Source organism: Mytilus galloprovincialis, chromosome 7 (assembly GCF_965363235.1).
Source record: "Mytilus galloprovincialis chromosome 7, xbMytGall1.hap1.1, whole genome shotgun sequence".
Classification (NCBI taxonomy): domain Eukaryota; kingdom Metazoa; phylum Mollusca; class Bivalvia; order Mytilida; family Mytilidae; genus Mytilus; species Mytilus galloprovincialis.
In genome coordinates this window covers 96,313,135-96,331,211 of record NC_134844.1, presented here as the reverse complement: position 1 = coordinate 96,331,211, position 18,077 = coordinate 96,313,135, and the positions used below count along the sequence as shown (strand labels likewise).

At 33.3% G+C, this 18,077-nt stretch overlaps 1 protein-coding gene across 1 annotated transcript; it reads left to right on the top strand.

Moving 5' to 3' along the window:
• Positions 1–91: 91 nt before the first annotated feature.
• On the top strand, positions 92–6,616 carry LOC143084038 (molybdate-anion transporter-like). Its single transcript, XM_076260459.1, has 2 exons — positions 92–207; positions 4,953–6,616. The coding sequence occupies exon 2, from the start codon at positions 5,009–5,011 to the stop codon at positions 6,371–6,373; it is 1,365 nt and encodes a 454-aa protein (XP_076116574.1). The 5' UTR covers positions 92–207; positions 4,953–5,008; the 3' UTR covers positions 6,374–6,616.
• The last annotated feature ends 11,461 nt before the right edge of the window (positions 6,617–18,077 follow it).

The window sequence follows — 18,077 nt, the reverse complement described above, 5'->3', positions numbered from 1 at the left end:
ATTTTGATGCGCATATTTTATGCAAAACGAAAAATACTAATCTAAGGGTTTATTTACTTAAAAGAAACAATTTGTTCGGAATAATGTAAGGTCGGACTATTGACATTTAATTTCGTCTAAACATTATAGTTTCATTTCCGTTTTGTTGGCAACCAGCAGCAGGATATGTTTTACCCTTTGATCTGCCAGCAAATCATAGTTGACAGAGTAAGCAATACACTCGTATCTTAACACAATAAAAGTTAAGTGAGAAGTGATTTTTAAAAAAATATTGTTTTCTGTATCAAAAACTTGAAAAATACAATTTCCAGGTGGCTGTGTGCAGACTTAAATAACTTAACAGCTGAAGTCACTTTTGACATAATGATTTGTTTTGCATTCATGCTTGTGAGGACTTAATCCTAAGACCTAGAATAACATTAATTACAGGTTCCTGACTGGGGATAGACACATCATGCACATATAGAATGTGTATGGGATAGCTATATATATAGGCATGCATGCTTGTGAGGACTAAACCCTATGTAGTCCAAATAATCAGTCAGGGGACTTACTGAAATAGGTGATTTTTAAATCACTTATTTGAGTAGCAAAATCGAGGTTTTGTCACAAATTGGAATTTTGTATTTTTTTCCAAATTTTAAACACATAGGTTTAAATAATTTCTTTTAATTAGTAAAATTAAAAAAAAATAAACTTTTTGCTTCTTTTAAGTAGAAAGGTTTCTGCCTTTGATGCTATTATTTAGCTGAAAATTCTATTTTAGTTGAAAAAATGCTATAATAATGGCTTTACATAATGAACTGATACTTTCTTAAAAGATTTTTCCCAGCAGTGGGAGTATTTTTCCTGTGAAGTTCAAGGTTTCATCTTTCAAATTATGTAATAAAATTCTACTGTTCGCGATAAAAATCTCACTGTTCAGGGGTGTTGAAATTAGTAGGGATTATTAAAAGAATGATACTTAAAGAAGTGATTTTTGGGAAGGAAATTGAGGTCTGATACTTAAACAAGTGATTTTTATGTCATTATCCTAGATTCAGTACAAGGTCATCACCTGAAATGACCTGGTCATCCTAGACAACACAGATGTTGGTTCTGATAAGTTTAGAAACATAATTAGTCCCTGGATCATTAGTATTCTATATTTAAAGCTACAATAAAATTAAATCACTTCTTCTAGTGATTAATTTGTACTACTTAAATAGGTGATTATTAAAGAAAGACAACTCTAACTTTCAACCTTTATGGAAATTATGTTACTTAAATCAGTGATTTAGAAAATCACTTATTTAAGTAAGTCCCCTGACTGATAATTATGACGTCTGGCAAGGCTATTTTAATTTTTTTCTGGGACGCTTTCCTGCGACAATGTGGGATCAAAAAAAGTCAAAATCGAAAATACCCACAGCAGATGGCATGATTATCTGCACTAAACCCTATGAGGCTAGGATTTTTTAATTTGTTGGTTTACAGATCCGCTCACCCAATTTTGCCGATATCCAGAATAAAAATAAAATTTACTTCTCATGCTTTTTTATTCCCGTCGACCCTAACAAATGCATTATCTCTGAAAAATAATTAAAATACTCTTTTTTTATTGAAATGAAATGCATGAATCGATCACTAACGAAATTGAAAACACTTTCTGTTGTAAAAAAAAACCTTTCAGTTTACGTTTCTAAAAATAGACATCAATTATAAATGACCTTGAAATGTCGTTTGCGAAAAGAATTTTGCGGAACGAAACCTTTGTATATAACCAATTACACAATAAGTTGGTTTCCCATATTTGTCATCAGTCTGTAAGATGCATCATGTCATAGAAATAGACTTGTCCAAATGTGGGCAGGTGGAAGACATCAAGTTAAAGGGGCACTAGCTGTCAAATTCATGGTCACCGATTTGACTCAAATTCTCATATTGGATTTATAACAATATTTTTCAATTCAATTCTTCAATTCAATATTTTATTGGAAAGAGCACAATAGAGGTATAACAATGAAAACCATTTATCCAAACTACCAAAAATCCAAAAGAAACAGTTGATAGAGCATGTGGTAGATAATATGCAGGTTCGTTTCGTGTGAATTTTTGTCCAGACGCCATCTAATTTACTATCGATTTGACCTCAGATGACCATATACATGTACATGTAGGCGATGTAAACATAAATAAAGGTATGAATAGATTAAACCAACACGTGCAATTGGATTTTTATAGGTCTGTTTGATTTTATTTTATAAATTCAACATATATGTTTCTCATTGTCTTTAACCGTATAAGAATGCTTTTACATGGATCGAATAAGTAATCAAATGGTTTAATTTACCGTAGTTTCACTTTCATTGTTGACATTATTTTTCTTTAAAAATGCTTTTATATGGATCGAATAAGTAATCAAATGGTTTAATTTACCGTAGTTTCACTTTCATTGTTGACATTATTTTTCTTTAAAAATAATTAGTACATGTACAATGCATATGTTGTCAATCTCTAGCTAGGAATTAAACTGAAGTTCACATGAATACGGATTTAATGAGGTCGACTGATTCATTTGCAAGTGAATTAGAAAATATCAATGTTTCTTTGCTTATTTTGACAAAATTGAACTATTTTGGCTGCTAAAAGCGAATTATTATTTCACTATTGATTTAACCAAAAAAAATCTTACTTTAGATTTTTTATATATCTCGTAGTTAGAACCCCTTTAAAGTACTGAATATCAACAAATCATTTGGAATTTTCTTGTTTCATAGATAATAAAAAAATATCGTCAATTTGGATAAAATACAGGAATGCATGACAACAAATTAATCTGATAGTCTTGTTTTTCCAGTGAACAAGTCTATTACGTTTTTGACATGTGTGTTGAAACTTATTTTCATACAACGTTTTTACATTTTTTTCTTTATCAAATTTCGTGCTTGAAGATCATTATTCGCCAAGTTTTCTTGGATTGATAAAGGTACGCGAATCTGTTTTTCTAGTTTGTGAAATGACGATTTAATTTCGTCTTTATCCGTGCACCCCCCTTTTTTTAAGGGAAATTATTAGACAATGTCATGTGATGTTTATGACAGCTGAGCAATAATATTTCATCGAACTAAAATTCAAGAAATGATGACAAAATAACATAACAAACATATTGTTATTGAGGTGAAATATAAATTTTTTTTGCATATTATTCTGCCTTAAAAGATATTTTTTTTTCTTTTCTTTCCCGACCGACCGACCCAACTTTTTCATTGGGAAAAATCCGTAAACCAACAAATTAAAAAACCATGGCCTGACATAGAACCACATTAATTACAGGTTCCTGACTAGGGATAGACACATATAGAATTTGTATGGGAAAGACATGCATGCTCGTGAGGACTAAATAAATCCTATGACCTAGAACAACATTGTTACAGCATACAATAATAACACATTGTAAAATTCTGAATTTCTGTTAAAAATAATGTGAAAAAGGCTCGACTTGTCAGTTCGGCAGAAAGCACAAAAAAATAAGAAGTCTGAACACACAAATTTAAAGTACATTGTACCGATCAAGAGTACCAGTTTTTTAGAGTTACTGAATGCTTATTCATTTCAAAACCTAATAACAACTGATAAATATACCATGTTTTTCAGGTTAAGGGTTCTTGAGGGTCTAAATCAACTTTTTTTTTCTAATATAGGATTTTGCTATTTTTTTCTATGATTAAACTTTATGTTATACCTAATAGATATATAAAATAAAAATATGGGGTCACCATTAATTTAAGCTCATCATCTGCCTCCGAAAGATGCATACTTTTTTTGTTAATGCCCTTTTTTTTTCTGTTGAACTAATAGGAGAAATATTGGTAATATCGAAATAAAAAGAAAAAAATCACAGAAATTGCTTAAATTTAACAATTATTAAGTTTATGTATACAGCTTGTTTGAAAACAATAATAAAAAATATAGGTCACCGATGAGTTAAAAAAGGTATTTAAATTTAAACGTAAAAAAATGACATTTTTGCACCAAAGGGAGATAATTTGAAGCTTTTTCAATGATATATAAACATTTTTAAAGTCATCTGGGGCCAAACCAAATTGATTTGTCTGGGTACTTTTTTTACCATATTATAAAGTAATAACTAATCATGCTAATAGTGTAATAAACAAAATTTGTAATGAAAAAAACAAATGTTTATTTTTTTGCTGATTTTTTATACCCGCAAGCCTCCTTAAGAAACTAATCCGTGCACATCCAATAATGGCAACAGATTTAGTGTAAACATGTACATGCATATAGAATAACCATACATTGTCTCGAAATATCAATGTTATTTGTACAAGGCTAAGAAACAGGTAGAAAGCGAGGCTGTGCCTAGAATTTCTACCTGTTTTGAGCCGAGTACAAATTACATTGATATTTCGAGACAATGTATGGTTATTCTTTATATACTGCAACTTAATAACTGCTCTAAATGAAGTTTTTAGGGTAAAAACCATCATTTCTTAATTTTGAGCTGAAGATGTAAAATTTCTGTGAACCTAAAATTGAGAATGGAAATGGGGAATGTGTCAAAGAGACAACAACCCGACCAAAGAAAAAAAACGTATGTTTTATCGATGTCATATATTTGTAAATAAAACTCTACAGAAACACATTGTCAACATCATAAACAAGGTGATAATTGCAATTGGTCAGTGACTGTATATCACATATGAATATACTGCTCAAATACAAATGTAAATGTAGCACAGCTGCAGTATATATTTACATGTACTTCATAATTAACATTCATTAAGAAACATGACCTTATGGAATCTGAATGCCAAAATATAAATATCTATGCATGCTGTATGAATATTGATTTTCTTTATAATATTTTTGATAATTCAATAAACCTCAACTAGGTTTTCTTGTAAATAAAAACATTTATACTTTTTATCTTCTATTTTATTTATTTTCAGACTTGTAAAGATGTAAGATATCAACCATAGGGTGAAGTGAGTTGAAAAGTATAACAATGACTATGTTGGCGTTTACCTCGTTCTCATTCTTAGCTTTGTGTGGGGTCTGCACCGTGTTACAGATTTTGGCCCACAGAGCAAGGAAAGATGAATCTGTCGGAAACAACCCTCAGTTCCTCAAGTTCCAGAGAACCTACTTTGCTGCCTATTTATTGGCAATGTTTGCTGACTGGTTACAAGGTCCTTATTTATACAAATTATATTCCTATTACGGGTTCCAGGAACCTCAGATTGCTGTTCTTTATGTGTTTGGATTTGCCGCATCAGTAATTTTCGGTACCTGGACTCATATAGCGGCAGATAATTTTGGTCGCAAGAAATTATGTTTATTTTTCACAGTCATCTACTCATTATCCTGTTTCCTCAAACTTTCTAGAAGTTATGGTGTTTTGATAATCGGAAGAATTCTGGGAGGATTGGCCACGTCTGTTCTTTTCAGTGCGTTTGAAGCTTGGTATGTGCATGAACATTTAGAAACACATGATTTTCCTAAAGAATGGATTTCTGTTACTTTTGCTAAAGCCTCATTTTGGAATGGAATAATGGCTGTTATTGCAGGTATTACAACAAATGTAATATCAGAGTGGTTTGGACTAGGACCAGTAGCACCTTACATGTTAGCTGTTCCATTTCTCATTATGGCCGGTATAATTGTGTTCACTCATTGGAATGAAAATAGTGCCGTTACAAAAGTTAAATTTAGAAAACAATGTGGTGAAGGATTCAGAAAAATTGTTACCGTCGAGGAAATATTCATGATTGGGGCTGTGGAATCGCTGTATGAAAGTGTCATTTACATAACAATTTTCTTATGGACTCCTATTTTAGAGCCGGGGAATCCATCATTGGGTCTTGTGTTTTCAAGCTTTATGATAAGTATTTTGATAGGGCAAGCGTTTTTTCAAATCACAATTGCCAAGAAGAAATTGTCGGTATCAATTTTATTATTAGCGTCGATATTCATAGCTTTCATCGCCAATTTGATTTTAGTGATATCGACAAATCCTAGCCATCAGATGTATGATTTATCATATGCGGCTTTGATTCTGTTCCAGGTCGGAGTTGGATTGTACTTCCCATCCATGGGGTTCCTCCGAAGTCATATCATTCCAGATACACATAGATGGAGCATAATTAACTGGTTCCGTGTTCCGATCAATATCATTGCTTGCATCGTCTTGATGTTGCTTCATGAAGATGTTTTCCAACATGGAAACCGAATGATCTTTGTTATTTGTGTTATTTTACTGTTTTTAGCTATTTTAAGTGGGTTTAGATTGCATACATTGTCTAAAAATCACGATGGCCTACAACAGGAAGCGGCCTGGCTGGAAACAGATCATATTGTTAATATATTTTGAAGTCTGGTCAATTTGACTTCAAAGGTGTTATGACTAACAACAAATATTTTTTGGTCTGGCCTCAAGAACAAAAACTTAGAAATGGGAAATATAAAATGATATAAATTTATGACAAATGTATGAGTTAAGAGGGTATTTGGTATTCATAGTTTTTCTTTAAAAAAATTCCCTAATTTAAAAATGAAGGCAGTTTGGTAACAGTTATAATGAATATGATGAATAAAAAAAGATTGATAATTCAAATCATGTCGTTTTATTTTTACACTAAATTCAAAAGACTTAGATCTATAGTTAGCCGTTAGTTAAGGAATTGATGGACTCGTGTATGTAAAAAATGACATGTGTTTGTCTACGTATATGTCAGTGAGACAACAACCTAATCCCTCCCCCGAAAAAACATCGAGATCAAGCTAAGGTCCAAACGAGATGGATGCTACAATGTATTGTATATGTCAAGGTCTCTATTCCAAAGTCTAAAAATAAATCAGCTTGTTAAGTAAGGGAAATGTCAAGAGGACAGGATTTTCTTGCAAAACAGAATATAATAACAACAAAACTCATGACTTGCTCCTCAATGCTCCTCTTAACCAAATAATGTATTTTTGGAAAGAATGACAAAAGGAAAATAATATTATATTTAAATAGGAAAGAATTTATCATTGTAATTAAGTGCTATTGATTTACATAAACACCATCATGTAAATATGTATATACTAGTATACATGGTATATGACTTATATGTCTAATAAATTATGTATTTTAACTTGAGTTTTAGATATTCAATATATATTTGTTAAGTCACTATATAAGTGTTTTCCCTACTACATTTTTAGCATCATAATATTACCATAAGTACAATGTATTTCTTGAATGTGATGAGGTAAACAAATAAAATTTGAAGATTTAATTTGTGTTGTATACATGATATATATGGATCAGATGATATATATGGATCTGATGCTATACAATGCATAACATTTGTTAATGTGGTTCACAAGTGATTCTTATTTTTTATAAAGATTAGACATGAGACAGCTGTGGGTTTTCCAGTTTGAATGGATTTCCACTAGTAATTTTTGGAGCCCTTTATAGCTTGCTGTTCAATGTGAGCCAAGGTTACTTAGATATAGAGTTTTCTCATTGGTACTCATACCACATCTTCTTATAAATATATACATTATAGAAATAAGATGGAATTTCCAAATTTCTGGCTTCTGAGGCTGTTTTATAAAATTGATGTAAGAACTCTGCCTTATCCATGTTAACTGTGGCTTAAAAGCTAGCTTTTAGTTAAAAAAGAATACATAAATTACACCTTCCTTAATTAAGGGAGGAGGATTTCCTGTTGACAAACATTTTGTGTAATTATATTTTCCTTAAAACTAAACTGTTTAGACATAAGATGCAGTATTAAAAGGTGAAGATGTCACAGTATAGAAATAAGGAGATGTGGTATAGTTGCCAATAAAACCACTGTCCATCATAGACCAAATGGTGTGGTTGTCATGGTTTACAAATAAGGAGATGTGGTAGGATTGCCAATGAAACCACTGTCCATCAGAGACCAAATGATGTGGTTGTCATGGTACAAAAATAAGGAGATGTGGTATGGTTGCCAATGAAACCACTGTCCATCAGAGACCAAATGACGTGGTTGTCATGGTACAAAAATAAGGAGATGTGGCATGGTTGCCAATGAAACCACTGTCCATCAGAGACCAAATGATGTGGTTGTCATGGTTTACAAATTAGGAGATGTGGAATGATTGGCAATGAAACCACTATCCAACATTGAACAAAAAAATGTGATTGTCATGGTATACAAATAAATAGTGGTATGATTGCCAATGAAACCACTGTCCATCAGAGACAAAATGATGTTGTTGTCATTGTATACAAATAAGGAGATGTGGTATGATTGGCAATAAAACCACTGTCCACCAGAGACCAAATGATGTGGTTGTCATGGTTTACAAATAAGGAGACGTGGTATGATATGCAATGAAACCACTGTCCACCAGAGACCAAATGATGTGGTTGTCATGGTTTACAAATAAGGAGACGTGGTATGATATGCAATGAAACCACTGTCCACCAGAGACCAAATGATGTGGTTGTCATTGTTTACAAATAAGGAGACGTGGTATGAAATGCAATGAAACCACTGTCCACCAGAGACCAAATAATGTGGTTGTCATGGTATACAAATAAGTATATGTGGTATGATTGCTAATGAAACCACTGTCCACCAGAGACCAAATAATGTGGTTGTCATGGTACAAAAAAGTATATGTGGAATGATTAGCAATGAAACCACTGTCCATCAGAGACCAAATGATGTGGTTGTCATGGTATACAAATAAGTTTATGTGGTATGATTGCTAATGAAACCACTGTCCATCAGAGACCAAATGATGTGGTTGTCATGGTATAAAAAAAGGAGATGAGGTATGATTGCCAATGAAACCACTGTTCATCAGAGACAAAATATTGTGGATGTCATAGTATCCAAATAAAGAGATGTGGTATGATTGCTAATGAAACCACTGTCCATCAGAGACCAAATGATGTGGTTGTCATGGTATAAAAAAAGGAGATGAGGTATGATTGCCAATGAAACCACTGTCCATCAGAGACAAAATGATGTGGATGTCACAGTATCCAAATAAAGAGATGTGGTATGATTGCCAATGAAACCACTGTCCACCAGAGACCAAATGATGTGGTTGTCATGGTTTACAAATAAGAAGATGTGGTATGATTGGCAATAAAACCACGGTCCATCAAAGAGCCAATGATTTGGTTGTCTTGGTATACAAAAAAGGAGATGAGGTATGATTGCCAATGAAACCACTGTCCACCAAAGATCAATTGATGTGGTTGTAATGGTATACAAATAAGGAGATGTGGTATGATTGGCAATGAAACCACTGTCCATCAGAGACCAAATGATGTGGATGTCACAGTATACAAATAAGGAGATGTGGTATGATTGCCAATAAAAACACTCTCCATCATAGACCAAATGGTGTGGTTGTCATGGTATAGAAATAAGGAGATGTGGTATGATTGGCAAGGAAACCACTGTCCATCAGAGACCAAATGATGTGGATGTCACAGTATACAAATAAGGAGATGTGGTATGATTGGCAAGGAAACCACTGTCCATCAGAGACCAAATGATGTGGTTGTCATGGTATACAAATAAGGAGACGTGGTATGATTGGCAATGAAACCACTGTCCATTATAGACCAAAAAATGTGGTTGTCATGGTATACAAATAAATAGTGGTATGATTGGCAATGAAACCAATGTCCATCAGAGACCAAATGATGTGGTTGTCATGGTATACAAATAAATAGTGGTATGATTGGCAATGAAACCACTGTCCATCAGAGACCAAATGATGTGGTTGTCATGGTATACAAATAAGGAGATATGGTATGATTGCTTATGAAACCACTGTCCATTAGAGACCAAATAATGAGACCAAATGATGTGGATGTCATAGTTTAAACATTAGGAGATGTGGTATGATTGCTAATTAAACCACTGTCCATCAGAGACCAAATGCTGTGGATGTCATAGTATACAAATTAGGAGATATGGTATGCTTGGCAATGAAACCACTGTCCATCAGAAACCAAATTGTGTGGTTGTCATAGCATAAAAATAAGTTATTTTTAAATTGTTTGTGTATTATAAATAACTCATGTATAGTCAAGTCATTATGTACCATGTAATCAGAATTAATCACCATCCTCTGCAGAAATGAATCTTCTATATTCCGAACTGCATATACACAAAATGTACATGTATTGCATACATACACAGTATTAAAGTTTGGTTGTAGAAACCCTTTTTTTAAAAGGTTTTGGAGCAACTGAATCACAAGAAGATATAGAACAAATGATACAAAATCATGCTTTCTGAGTGTTCCGAAGATCCTTTCATAATCTGAAAATGCAAGTTTTGTATTAATAATTTTTTGACAATATTTTGATCTCAAAGCAAAATGTATAAATTCAGTGTAAGACTTAAGTTTCTAGGGACAACATCAAAAGACCGATGTGCATGATAAAGTAAAAATGGAATTCACATAGTTAAGTCTGTGGCTGCTGGTTTTTTTTAAACTCTTGATCAAGTTCATAACAAAATTACTAGATTACAAAAGGAATGCAACACTAACAGAATACAGAAGTGCAATCCATGAACAAAAGACAAATGAATAAGAAACATTGATCCCGAAAAATCAGGGACTGTGTCTAAGGGAGAACAGTTCATCTTGCTTCTTGCAAGACACTTGCCGTGAACACAATTTGATATGGAGACAAGCATTTGGTTTTGAAATTGCCTACATGATCGAGGCATTTGCCTCAATGTAGTTACGTAAGGCCCTTAATAAAAGTGAGATAAGTGTTCCTGAGAAAAAATACCTAAAGTTAAATGAAACCAATTTTCAGACATTTTAAGTATATCTTAATTACAAATATATACTAGAACACACCCGTGATATCGCGGGTCCGTGACATGATTGAATTTAGTAGACAACCCTGTGATTATGACCCGTGTATAAAGCAAAATCATAAATACACCGTTTGGTTAGCCTGTCAGATGCAAAATCCTAAATACACCGTTTGGTTAGCCTGTCAGATGCAAAATCCTAAATACACCGTTTGGTTAGCCTGTCAGATGCAAAATCCTAAATACACCGTTTGGTTAGCCTGTCAGATGCAAAATCCTAAATACACCGTTTGGTTAGCCTGTCAGATGCGGAACGTACAGATAAGGTAATGGTGGCACAGTAGTATTTGCATTCCAGAATTTAGGATGCTCTTTTGTGTACCCACTTAGGTAAATGTATCTAAACAGTGTGATTGGACAAAAAAATACAGTATCAACTGAAACTGAGGGATGAATCAGGTGTAGAAAAATATAAAATAATTTTACATACAGATGAAAATGAATTTTTGAGATTTTTTTTTTAATTTTGTATTCACTGCACCATAAAAGACCTAAAAGTACTAGTGGCCTTAGGTTATTAAAAATAGCAAAAAAAAGTAAACGGTCATGATACATATTCAAATGCATTTCTGAATAGTAAAATGAATGTACTTTAGTTAAATGTAAATGTAGAATTTTTTGCAGTGTTAGAAAGTGGTGAAAATTCTAAAAAGGCTATCATTATCCCTTATGAGCCAGGAAATACTACCGTGCCACCTAATAGGTAACAGGTGAATATGCTATTGGTATCGGTATTCGACCCGGAACTTGTGAATTATTGGCAATGATTAATAATATGTGAAAAACAAGAGGGTCTAGGTTGGTGTAATTTGTAATCTACACCATTGTCCTATGTTAGCTTTATATAAAGTTGAATTCTTAGATTTGTCGTTTTTACCCCATGACGGCTGACAAATTGGACCTCGTAATTTTAGTATTATAGATACTTTTATTATTAAAAGATTTGGGAAGTGTTTCACGATTTTTTTTAATGAATGAATGAATTTATCAAGAATCTGGTGCCATCTCATACTTTCATTCAGACCTGCTGAGTTATTTATTTTCAATACATTGCATGTCAGGTAATTTATTTTCAAACTACCATTGAACAAACCATTTATTTTTGTGATGATCAAGGCTGAGTTATTTATTTTCAAAAATCACCCCCACCCCCTCACCCGAATATACTGATACATTATAAATATGGTATCTGTAATGATTGTAATCTATTTAAAAATACATTATTTCCAAAACCAAAGTAGAGGTGAGCGACACAGGATTTTGAGAATCTCTAGTTTTGTGTTTTTGTGGAAATAACTATAGTAAAGTAAATCTGACCCACAAAACATTATTTACAAATAAGTTCACACAAGAGATCTAGAGGCGAAAGATATATTTAAACTCATAAGTTTAACGAAACTGACAATATCATGGCACAAACAGATCCTTATCCACATGTGGAACCCATGGTGTTGCTCATGCCAGTACAAATCCGGTGATTAATCTAATATTCGGTAGGTCACATTCGAGGAAAATCAGCATTGAAGCTACGAAGCTCCGTCGTCATCTGTGATATAGATATTCCATAACGGTCAACCAACTCCTGATAGCGTACGTAGAATGTGAGAAAGGCTGATTTCAACTTCACCACTTAGCACTTTCAGTTTACTATCTTCTTAATAAACAGCAACCCAAGCCTCTGTCGAGGAAATGCCACCTCTGGACTATCGTATCAATTGGGAGATGAATACTCCATATCATATGCAGGTGCTGCTGGAATGTTGTAAAATAGAAATGTAAAGTTCACAATTGGGACTTGGCTGAAATCATCTCTTTTGTCGTAAAGATGAGTTCATTTTCAATTTCTAGATTCGAGTCAAGATATCAGGCAGACTTATAACTACTGTTTTTGTTGTGATCTTTATTTCAAGTTCGATCTGATGGGTGCGTTAACGTTTAACACAGTTGCCAAACTTTGAATTATTTAGTGAGAAGACATCATCTAGAAGTTAAGCGGAATGTGAAGTTACGTATAATGCTAGCTTCTTTTCATTCATCCTGAAAAGCTCCTTACAAGGTAGAAATCGTTGCTTGACACTGAAAAAGAGAAAATGCCATTAAAAGATTTTTGTCGAGCCTTCGACTTTATATAGTCGAAAAAGCGAGACTAAGCGATCCTACATTCCGTCGTCGTCGGCGGCGTCCACAAATATTCACTCTGTGGTTAAAGTTTTTGAAATTTTAATAACTTTCTTAAACTATACTGAATTTCTACCAAACTTGGATAGAAGCTTGTTTATGATCATAAGAAAGTATCCAGAAGTAAATTTTGTAAAAATAAAATTCCATTTTTTCCGTATTTTACTTATAAATGGACTTAGTTTTTTTCTGCGAGGAAACATTACATTCACTCTGTGGTTTAAGTTTTTAAAATTTTAATAACTTTCATAAACTATCCTTGATTTGTTACAAACTTGGACAGAAGCTTGTTTATGATCATAAGATAGTATCAAGAAGAAAATTTTGTAAAAATAAATTTCCACTTTTCCGTATTTTACTTATAAATGCCAATGGACTTAGTTTTTTTGCCAGAAACAAAACATTCACTCTGTGGTTTAAGTTTTTAAAATTTTTATAATGTTCTTAAACTATCCTGGATTTCTACCAAACTTAAACAAAAGCTTGTTTCTGATCATAAGATATTATTCAGAAGTAAATTTTGTAAAAAAAAAAATCACTTTTTCGGCGTATTTTACTTATAAATGGACTTAGTTTTTCTTCCAGTTAACATTACATACAGTCTGCAGTTAAAGTTTATAAAACATTTATTAGATTCATAAACTATCCTGGATTTTTTTACCAAGCTTAGAAGCTTCTTTCAATCAAAAGACAGTATCGAGAGGGAAATTTTTATTGATGTTTTTCCTCATTTTTGTTGAGTCTGCGATTGACAGCAAAAGTAGGCGAGACACTGGGTTCCGTGGAACCCTTACGAATTTTATATATTTTGTGTGTTTTGTTGTTGTTGTTGGAATCAATATTTTGATTAAAACAAACCGATACGTAGCACACTGACCATCATAAGTGAGCCACTTGGCTGATGCCACTACTGGTGAACCAACCGATACGTAGCACACTGACCATCATGGGTGAACCGCTTGGTTGATGCCACTACTAGTGAACCAACCAATACGTAGCACACTGCACGACCATCATGGGTGAACCACTTGGTTGATGCCACTGCTGGTGAACCAATCGATACGTAGCAAACTGACCATCATGGGTGAACCACTTGGTTGATGCCACTGCCGATGAACGACTTCTCTCCCCCTTCCCGAGGGTATCAGTACTGACCATCATGGGTAACCACTTTGTTAATGCCACTGCTGGTGAACAACTTCTCTCACCCTTCTCTCACCCTTCCCGAGGGTATAAGTTGTATTCAGCACTCTTATGTTGACATGCAATAGCATTGATATGTAACAGTTGTTTTACGTTTACGGTTTATAAAATGTTGAATTATTCGAACCAATAAGTTTGTTTCACTCGCAGGTATACTGAGATCTAACTGTATTTTCCAAAACAATATTGTATTGTTTTTTTCACTGGTATTTACGTGTTACGTTTCGTTCAAGAAGTCTTTGATGGCCAATTTGACAAAATAAAATAAAAATTGTTCGCAGAATTTACAATTTAAACCAAACCATATTTGAAATATGTAATATTTTGTTCATTTGTATTAACAGGGAGATGGATATATATGTGAGATGTGGTATGGGTGCCAATGAGACAACTCACCATCAAAGTCAGAATATGAAAAAAGTAAACCATTAAATGTCAAAGTACGGCCTTTAACACGGCGCCTTGGTTCACACCGCGCAGCAAGATATAAAGGGCCCCGCATATGACAAGTGTTAAACCATTCAAACAGTTAAACCAAAGGTCTAATCTTTATAAAAATGGCGAACCACATCAACAAACGACAGCCACTGAACATCAGGTTCCTGACAGTTGCAAACAAATGTAGCGGGTTTATATGGAACGCCGGAACTGCCTTATGTTAAAACTTTCATTATATGATGGTACTTTGACATTATACGAAGGTACTTTGACATTATACGATGGTACTTTGACATTATACGATGGTACTTTGACATTATATGATGGTACTTTGACATTATATGATGGTACTTTGACATTATACGATGGTACTTTGACATTATATGATGGTACTTTGACATTATATGATGATACTTTGACATTATACAATGGTACTTTGACATAATATGATGGTACTTTGACATTATACGATGGTACTTTAACATTATACTTTGCTTTATCAATTTCGAGTAGCTCGGGAGTCCTCTGCAATTTTGAATTTACATTTTTATATCATCAGAACAACATCAAAATTGGTATACAAGAATGAAGGACATTTATAACTTTTTTTACATTAATCAGTGCAAATGCTATTTCATTGATAAATCTTATAAATAGTTATCATTGATGTAAACGGGAAACACTTATACCCTGTTATAGTTTTTAATATATCTTTTTAACCTTAAATGGGATAAAAGAAATCCATAGTAAGTGAACTTTTAGAAGGATTTCCAAATATCAATCTTCAACAACAAAAAAATTCAGTCAGCGTTTACTGTTGTCATAGCATTTGAAAATAACATTCATATTTTCATTCTTTTTCCCCTATGTTTCTATTGTGGGTGGATAATGTAACTTTGACTATGGATTGATGCTTTAAAAAATCATAAAAATTCCATTTTCCGCCGCAGTTAATTCTTTCATAGCAGATAAGATTGTAAAATGAGAAAATAATCTAATTATTTAGATTTTTATAAATTTTAAATCAAAGTTTTCTGTTGTCAACTGCATTTTGAAATGCAAACTCCAAACCTCCGTTCGGCAGATGTTGTATGTTCAGTATACAAATAGATCGACATACTAGAAAGGTTGACTTTATAAAAGTTTCTTCTTTGCCCACTTCACCCCAAGGGTGACTGGGGTATAGAAATATGGTCACTTGGTCTTCTCCCGACCGGCAGTAAAACGCTTGCTGAAGTGGGGCGTCCGTTTGGCTGTGCGGGATGTATCAAGTTCGCAGTCACGTCCGGTCAGAAGGGGGACGTTAAATCCGATGCCTCGTGTAAAGAGAGTGCCACGCTCTTTGCACGTTAAGAACCCTTGCAACAACTCTTTGAGGGGTCCGTAGGTGGCCTGTTGCAAGGCAAAATTTCTGTCTCTATCCAATATACCCTCATTTTCCAGTGGCAGTCTAAATTTCCCCGTCCATCATCCTAGATGGCCTCAATTACAACAACCTACCTATTGTATTTATTGTGAACTTGTTCTCGTCCTGAATATGCATGAAATATTTGCCACTGGACGTTAAGCAACCAACAATCAATCAATCAATCTTTGCCCACTTTCATTATTTAGAAATAAAAAGTGGTAATTTTTATTGAAAGTTCTATCGATAATAGAATAACACAGATACATGCAAAACCAATGTTATGACAATTTACCAAAATTATGAAGACTTTATTTAAATACACATACGAGATATCATGTGTCATAATACAAATATATATCTCGGTGAGCAATTTAAAACTACACAAATGTATCAGAGTTTTTATAAAATTTCTTAAACAATTAACTTGGGTTATCTCGCTTGGAAATGTCCAATATTCTTGAACTTTTTTCCCATGAAAAAACGAATACGAATACGAAAGTTTTATTTTGATTTTAGAATACAAACATAAGCTCTTAAGAGCTTTTTACCGAATATAAATAACATAAACACAACATTTAAACACACAAACATGCAGACAAGATATATAACAGCATATGCACATTGAAAATTATGCAAAGCACTACTAAAATACATATCTAAACAACCCAAAGCTGAAGCACAACTAAAATTAAGCACACATGAAAACATTTAAGGCATACTAGCCTAGTAGCATGTTAGGGTAACTTCTAATGGACTTTCCCAATTGATCTTCCTCTAAGTTCAGTATTTTTGTGATTTTACTTTTTTCTAAAATATGAAAAAGCTTATCTGGTACCTTTGATAACTATTATCTACATGCAGAACAACAACATTTTGAACACAAAAGAGGAAGAACTTATTGAATTTCAAGACCAGAGTTAAATGGTCATAAATAGACTTAAAATTTTATAGGACGAACCTACATGCAACATAGGGTCAACAAATGCATCTATTGATCTATTTTACACTATTTATAATTAGTTTGCTGAACCCAGTTGAATGTCATCAGGTCTTTGATGTAAATACCTCATAGTATTATGGACACAAATTGAAGGTTTGTGTATAGCCTTCTCATGGAAGTGCCCTTATTTGTTGGGGAGCACATTATTTGTACATAGACAATATTTGATTGTTTGTATTGATTAGCTTTAGTTGAAGTTGTTAAAAAGTTGCTTGAATAAAGATATACTTTCAATGTTTGAGTATGCTTTTAGATCACAAGCAAAGGTGGGGTAAGCTTATATCACCACTTATCCTAACCTAAAAAAAAACTTGACCCAATGAACTTGACTTCCATTATGTCTTTTAAGAGAGACATGTTATTTTAGTCTCTCTCTCTTTCTTTTCAGTGACGTTTGTCCAGGCCACACCTTGTTTGTCTTTTGACCTAGACTTTAGATGTATGGCACACGAGTGTATTGCCAGAATGTGTGTCGTGACCGTCAGGTCAAATTACCGTTTTAGTGTTAACTTGTCTCAAGCATGTTTCTATCTTTTTACCTAGGCTTCAGATATTTGTTGACTTTTACACATAAGGTGTAAAATAATTGTTGTAACTTTGACAAATTTCTTCCATCATATAGATAGTGGCAGGGGATGATTTCGTTTAATGGAAATGCAAACAAACAACTTTTGAGTTGATTGATATAAACCAAAAAATTATGTATGAACCTAAACTTTATGTACAATGGTGTATATAGATATAGGAAGATGTGGTGTGAGTGCCAATGAGACAACTCTCCATCCAAATAACAATTTATAAAAGTAAACCATTATAATGTCAATGTACGGCCTTCAACACTGAGCCTTGGCTCAAACCGAACAACAAACTACAAAGGGCCCCAAAATTACTAGTGTCACATGTTCCATTCAAACGGGAAAACCAACGGTCTAATCAATATAAAAAACGAGAA

Bases quoted from the DNA above. Each gene is read 5' to 3' on its own strand.
- LOC143084038 (XM_076260459.1), top strand. From the start codon at position 5,009: ATGACTATGTTGGCGTTTACCTCGTTCTCATTCTTAGCTTTGTGTGGG.